Raw genomic sequence first — 6,406 nt, 5'->3', positions numbered from 1 at the left:
CAATCGATACTGTCCTATCCCTGAAGAACAGATGCTTATCCTCGGCTCAAGTCTGAAGGAGTCCAAAAATGCTGATCTACCTCGCCAACAGGACACAACATAACGATCCCGTCACAGAGGATTTACAGTCTGCCTGGCATCCACAGAATTCAGTGCCTATGCACCCTGACTTTAAGTAGCTTCTATTGAAGACACGAATGAGGATTACTTAGTCTTGACTAGTACCCTGAGTCACATCCTTATCTACTATGTAAGTATAATAACTTGGATCTTGGTTCCTTAATTTCCTGAAACCTGGAAATAGCCAACTAACCAGATTCTAAGATCATATCTGAGAACCCTGTGGAACAATAACTCAGTGTATATTAAACATTCCAACAAGCACACAAGAAAAAATCAAGACAAGTGCTGAAATGACATATACCATCACTAATTCATGATAAATGCAAATATGTACTATATGTTTCTGGTGTCTTTCTCTCAAAGCACCTTTAAGACTTACAACAAATAATTATTTGTCTTATGTGGGAAAAAAGTTTTTGTCCTTTAATTGATTTGCATATCATTCCACTCTGTATTTTTTTTTTACATTTTACGCAGGGTCTCTACTCTTTTGGAAACAGGGTTGTAAATAAAGATGCATTGCTCTAGGCTCAATGCCAGAAGTGACACTGTTGGTGTTTGGAAGAGAGTTGACACTTTCATTTGCGGCATGCGGCTAAAGATCATTTGCATTGGGTGGAGAATGTAGCAACGTTTTTTACTAGTGAGCAAAACCATTTGCCGGTGCATATTTCAATCCCGACCATAAACTCCCAGAAATGTAGTCCCTGCATTGGTTTGAGTGAAATGTTTACAGGACCTTCAAACGGTCCAAACAGTCTCCCAACCCTTTGCTGCCTAAGCATTTACTACAGGTCTTTCCCTAATTGGTTTCCCCTGAAAAAATCCACCTGATCGATTCCTTGCTTGTCTACGATGTGTGTATCTGGGTACATTAGAACGAGAATGAATAATTCTGTGTGTGTGTGTTGGTGGGTGGCTGTAGTTTCCTTCACCTGTCCAACCCTATTATTTATTTCAGTCTCAGTTGATGTCCAATATAGGCCAGTGGGTTGGAAAAACTGACTGGTCTCACGCGATGATGTCACTATGTTGTGAATGTTCTGTTCTCTTGCATGAGCCACTGGCTCCATTATAAAAAAAATCTAAAAGTGGTTTTGATACAATATGGCCATGGTGCACACATATGAAAATGCACTTCAAATACATATTGAAATGAACAATAATTTGATATACAATTTTGATGACATGACAAGAGTATGGGGATGTCTTTTTTGCTTTACTGAAAAAAATATATTGCAGAGGGGTTATTGAATGTTTGATCATACTGTCCTCACTGCCCTTTCACTGAGATTAGAAATCACCACAGATATGAATATGGGTGAGGGATAGGGCAGCCCCAGATTGTGTTTGAAAGAGTGTGTGATGTGATGAATTCTGTACTTTTTATGCAGCCAATTGAATCCCTGGTTAATAATGATCATCACATTTTCTTCGGCTGTCAGTCTAAATCAATCTCAAGCCTACTTCAAACAAATGGGCAATACCAATTCTATAAAAGTACCCTTTTACAGAGACTGTTCAGTTTAAACATGCACAGTCTGTGGCATACTAACTTGTGTTAATCAAAGTCTATGAGCTTGAGTGATGGGGGTGACTGAAGATGGGCTTGACAAAAGTGGATGACTGAACATAGAAGAGGTGCATCTGAGAGTCAGACACTGGACACCAAGGCTCTTTTCCTAAAGGCAGTGGTATCACAGTTTGAAAGGCAGTGTCAAACGATGGTAAGAGACTTGACAAAAGTGACGGGCTCAAACTAGCTCTACGGATTCATCACTCAGCTCTAAGTCTTTGGCGCCCTCAGCAGCTTCTACGTGGTATTGCTCAAAAAAGCAGCGGCTGCATTTTCTACAGAGCAAAGTCCTTTCTGACATAGGAAGTACAAGATCCTGATGCCGATGTCAGGATGGATTTGTTTTTATCTGAGAAAAAGAATAATCAGTTTGGATCTTTTGTTAAAGTACATTTTATTGATTGTTTAATCACATATGCATTTTTAGAAAATATAGGGCCACTCATTTCAGTCCTGTAAAATGTTATTAAAACAGATTAAAATCGCCATCCTGTTCTACTGACCAGTTAATAGAGATAAATAATAAAGATAAACAATGCACATCATGTTCATGTCCTCAATCTTGGCTTTTATAATAAACCATATGACAAAACACACAATCATATTAATCACAACCTTACTGTAAAAAACTAAACATGAATGTTACCTCTTAACATGTAATAAAAAGGTAATGACAAGGGTTAGTGCAGTTTGTCCACTTACATTCTATATTTACAAAATACTGATGTATAATAAATACCAACTCATTCTTACAGTAACAGGGTTACAGATTGTCAATAAAAGAGATGAGGAAGACTAGGAAATATATATTTTTTGCACAACAAGCAATAAAGTAGAAATAGCTGTGAATGAGAATACCAAAAGGACTCTCAAACACCTGTGTTTGTTTGTGTGTGTGTGTGCGTGTGTATGAATGTGTGTCCTCTGGAAAAGGACAAAAGCAAGTGCAACTGTGTATAAGAGTATACATGCATGTCTGGTAAATATGAGAGAAACAACCACTGTATATGAAGATGAGCACAGTTACAGGGTATAAGGTGACCACGTTCCTAACTTCCCTTCTATCTCTCAGTCTCTCTCTCTCTCGTGACTCTCCTCTCTCCTACTCCCTGAACATTGTCTTCGGCGCCCGTCTGTTGTTGTCATGACGACATGTCACTGTTGCCGTTGGGGTGTTCCGGACTGCCGGGACCTGGACAACAGAGACAGAAAATATTAATGTCAGGGTCCTTGTCTGGCCTCAGGTGCAGGAGAGGAGTGATGAACGGAGTCCCCAACTTTTTTCCTAAATAAATTAGAATTCAGCCACATTAACTTTCTATCACGCCAATCTAAATCGAAATTCAAAGCGCGGCTTGATGTTCCTAATTAGTAAAACTGCCGGGAAAACCAACAGCTCAGAAAGCCTGTTTTGGGTAGTGGTGGCTTGACCTATTTATGAACATTTGGCACAGTTCTGGGCACTCAAACTGGAGTTTGTAGCCTTGGGATATTGATCCTATATTGACTATTGGTTCAGACACAGGGCCAGTTCCAGCATGCTATGTCAGCGTGAAAAAGTGAAATGGGCCCGACTGAAAATGGAGAATGCATTGTATGCATATTCTTAAAGTAATACTGTCAAATAATACCAATGGTTAGAAAGAGCACCAGTCACTAACTTCCCCAAACAAATCCTAGGACACAAACACACATAAACACACAGTATGAACATTCAGACATGCACACACTCTGACAGTATGGTAGAGACTGGGGTTCTGAGAGACATACAGACTGTCCTGGGGAAGTCCACAGATCTCTTTCTGTTCTGGGGGAGTCTGGGTTTTTTCACAGGGGGTTTGCGATCTGAGAATGGCCTCTCCAGATTGTTGTGCTTGTCCCGTTCCATGCCTGAAGGGAAATTATATGAAACACACATAGGATGACACAGGCGGTTACAGGATGAGAAAGGGGATGGTTGTAGTGGTGTAGTGGTCATGATAAGGGGGTGGTTGTAGAGGTGTAGCGGTCATGATAAGGGGGTGGTTGTAGAGGTGTAGTGGTCGTGATAAGGGGGTGGTTGTAGAGATGTAGTGGTCGTGATAAGGGGGTGGTTGTTAACATGTAATGGTCATGGTAAGGGGGTGGTTGTAGAGGTGTAGCGGTCATGATAAGGGGGTGGTTGTAGAGGTGTAGTGGTCGTGATAAGGGGGTGGTTGTTAACATGTAATGGTCATGGTAAGGGGGTGGTTGCTAACATGTAGTGGTCATGATAAGGGGATTGTTATTAACATATAATGGTCATGATAAGGGGATAGTTGTTAACATGTAATGGTCATGATAAGGGGATTGTTGTTAACGTGAAATGGTCATAAGGGGATTGTTGTTAATGTGAAATGGTCATGATAAGGGGACTGTTGTTGGGAGTGTAGCTTTCTTGATAAGCATCTTAAGAGATCAACTGGAAAGTCAACATGGCAGAGAGACGCACAGAAAACCTAATACACACAATGACTTGAAAATCAGTGATTGAAAGAGCAAGCAAATAAATGCACTAAAAAAGAAATCTGAATGGAAAAGACAGTGCAAACAAGCACAGGCATGAAGACAAATTTGTGGTAAACATGTACAGCCACACACAACACATTTACTCACACAAACACACAAACCTGTGTCGTAGGAGTTGGCTTTCCTGTTGCGATGTGACTTCAGTGGGAAACCATTCGTTCCGCCCTCGTTATCTGATTAAAATATTGAAACGTCAACTTTAATCATCATAATCAGCATCAGTAATAATGACATCCGTTGTTGTTTCTCTCAAAAAGTGTGAGAAAACACGGCAGCCCTATCTGATATCCACCTGTTCACCACCGCAGCGCTGGACGGATTTCTACAATCCTGTGCTGGACCCCTGTGTTTTGTCTGTACGCCGCGACCAGCATCCGAACACCCGGACAATTTTGTCAACTTTTTGGTCCGTCCTCAGTTTTGTAATATCCAATTTTATCCCAAACACTGTTTCACTGCAACAACTCCCAACGGATGCGTGGGAGAGTGCGGCAAGCTCCCCACACAGGCATCCGCACCAAGCGTGACCACCTCAGTTAGCTTTGATTGAGTCAACAGAGCATGATGAGATTAGGAAATCCCAGCTGACGATGCCTCCCTCCGGGGCGATGCTGGCCAATTTGCATTGCCCATGGGGATTCCCTAAAGTCAAGAATGAATCACCATTCTTTTTTTAGTCCCTCTTCTCGTGTGTTTTTTTTTTTCACGCGTGGAGACAGGGGGAGACATGGAAACAGAGGTGGAATAGAGCTTTCAGGGTATTAAAACCTCGTTTCCGATACTAGTGTCAGCACTGCTGAGCAGCTCCACACTGGATCGACGGAATCATTTCTTAAATGTCAAATTTTATCAAAGTGGTACCTTGACAAGTAGCAGGATCAGAAAATTGCACCACAGGCTTAGTAGACCGAGGAAGCACAGGAGACTTGATTTCCCCTTCAGTCCCTTCGACTTGACTGACAGGTGCAGCCGACACATCAAAAGAGGGCTTGGCAGAGGCAGGTGGGACAGGAGGCGGGGTTTTCTTCTCATTGGCTGATTCTGTAAGTGGAGTGACAGTAGGTGCTGTCTTTGGTGAGGTTTTAACTTTTCCAGGCTGTGGACAGAGAATGCACACATAGTCAAGAGACAGGCAAACAGAAACATACTGTATAGGGAAATAGAACAGTGCCAAAACACAAAGTATACAAACCAGAGATATTAACAGAGATGCTTAAATTCACAGCATAAAACTAAACTCAAGTTTGGTGTGTAGATCTGTTGCCAGTCTTCTAAAATGTTTGTCATCACTTTCACAGAATAATCCTGAGTTCACTTTCTAATCTCCCCAAGAGAATGAAATGATGCCAAAATAAACTGTAAGAATAGAAATACACACAGGATACACACACACACACACACAGACAGAGACACACAAACCTTTTCAGGAATGGGGGGGCGTTGCCCCTCTGCCCCTCCATCTTTCTGCACATCCTCATGTTTTGTTTCATTCTTCTCCTCCGCTACGCTGTCTTTATCCATCCATCCTATATCCTCTGTTGTTTTGAAGCATGAAAGAAAGTTGTCACAGTACATCCATGGCATATCACAAGCATCAGCGCATCAAAGCCAGAGAAGAATGCAATGTTTCTCCTCTGGCGGGCCAGGTTTGGGTCACTGGAGATCAGTGAGTTACGGGTGTCTGATTCATATTTATAAAAGATAGAGGGTGTGCAATGACATATACCTTCACAACAATATTCATTTAAGTTGTATTGCATATTGCTGATATGCACTGTATATATTTTTGGTGTGTCCAAACAAGTTTGTTTGCGTCAAATGAGGGAGAATAGAGCGATATGCACGTGCACCGTCCGCACAAACAAACACTGATATCAGTTGCTCAATCAAAAATGTTGTGCAAGCTACCTTGAATTTTGAGCAATCAATATCCACAAAATTACACAACAAAATAATCTAGCATATCAAGTCTTCCTTCCCTATGTCTTGTATTGAAAATGTATTGAAAATGTATTGTAAAGGAAATAAGCCCTTAGGGACAAGGTGGGAAAACGTAATTAACACCACTAAGAAATCCAGATAGCATTTTAGAAACTGCAAATGTTGGGTCTTGCGTGAGACAATCTGCGTCAGCTTGGGTCACGATTCAAAACTAAGTGA

General features: G+C 41.3%; 1 protein-coding gene across 3 annotated transcripts in view; it reads right to left on the bottom strand.

The window, feature by feature from the left end:
- Positions 1-2,092: 2,092 nt before the first annotated feature.
- carmil3 (capping protein regulator and myosin 1 linker 3) overlaps positions 2,093-6,406 on the bottom strand; it is a 55,248-nt gene continuing 50,934 nt past the window's right edge. For 2 of the 3 annotated variants that reach the window (XM_010889059.4, XM_010889052.4), the window contains exons 36-40: positions 5,666-5,781; positions 5,108-5,342; positions 4,348-4,419; positions 3,470-3,589; positions 2,093-2,891 (exon numbers count right to left, since the gene is read on the bottom strand). In XM_010889059.4, coding sequence (XP_010887361.1) covers positions 2,842-2,891; positions 3,470-3,589; positions 4,348-4,419; positions 5,108-5,342; positions 5,666-5,781 — 593 coding nt within the window. In that variant the 3' untranslated portion in view covers positions 2,093-2,841. The remainder of the gene's footprint in view (positions 2,892-3,469; positions 3,590-4,347; positions 4,420-5,107; positions 5,343-5,665; positions 5,782-6,406) is intronic. The other variant, XM_010889067.4, reaches the window with a different exon arrangement.

This window comes from Esox lucius, chromosome 3 (assembly GCF_011004845.1).
Source record: "Esox lucius isolate fEsoLuc1 chromosome 3, fEsoLuc1.pri, whole genome shotgun sequence".
Classification (NCBI taxonomy): Eukaryota; Metazoa; Chordata; class Actinopteri; order Esociformes; family Esocidae; genus Esox; species Esox lucius.
Note: the sequence above shows the minus strand (reverse complement) of the source record. Positions and strands in the feature narration are given on the sequence as shown.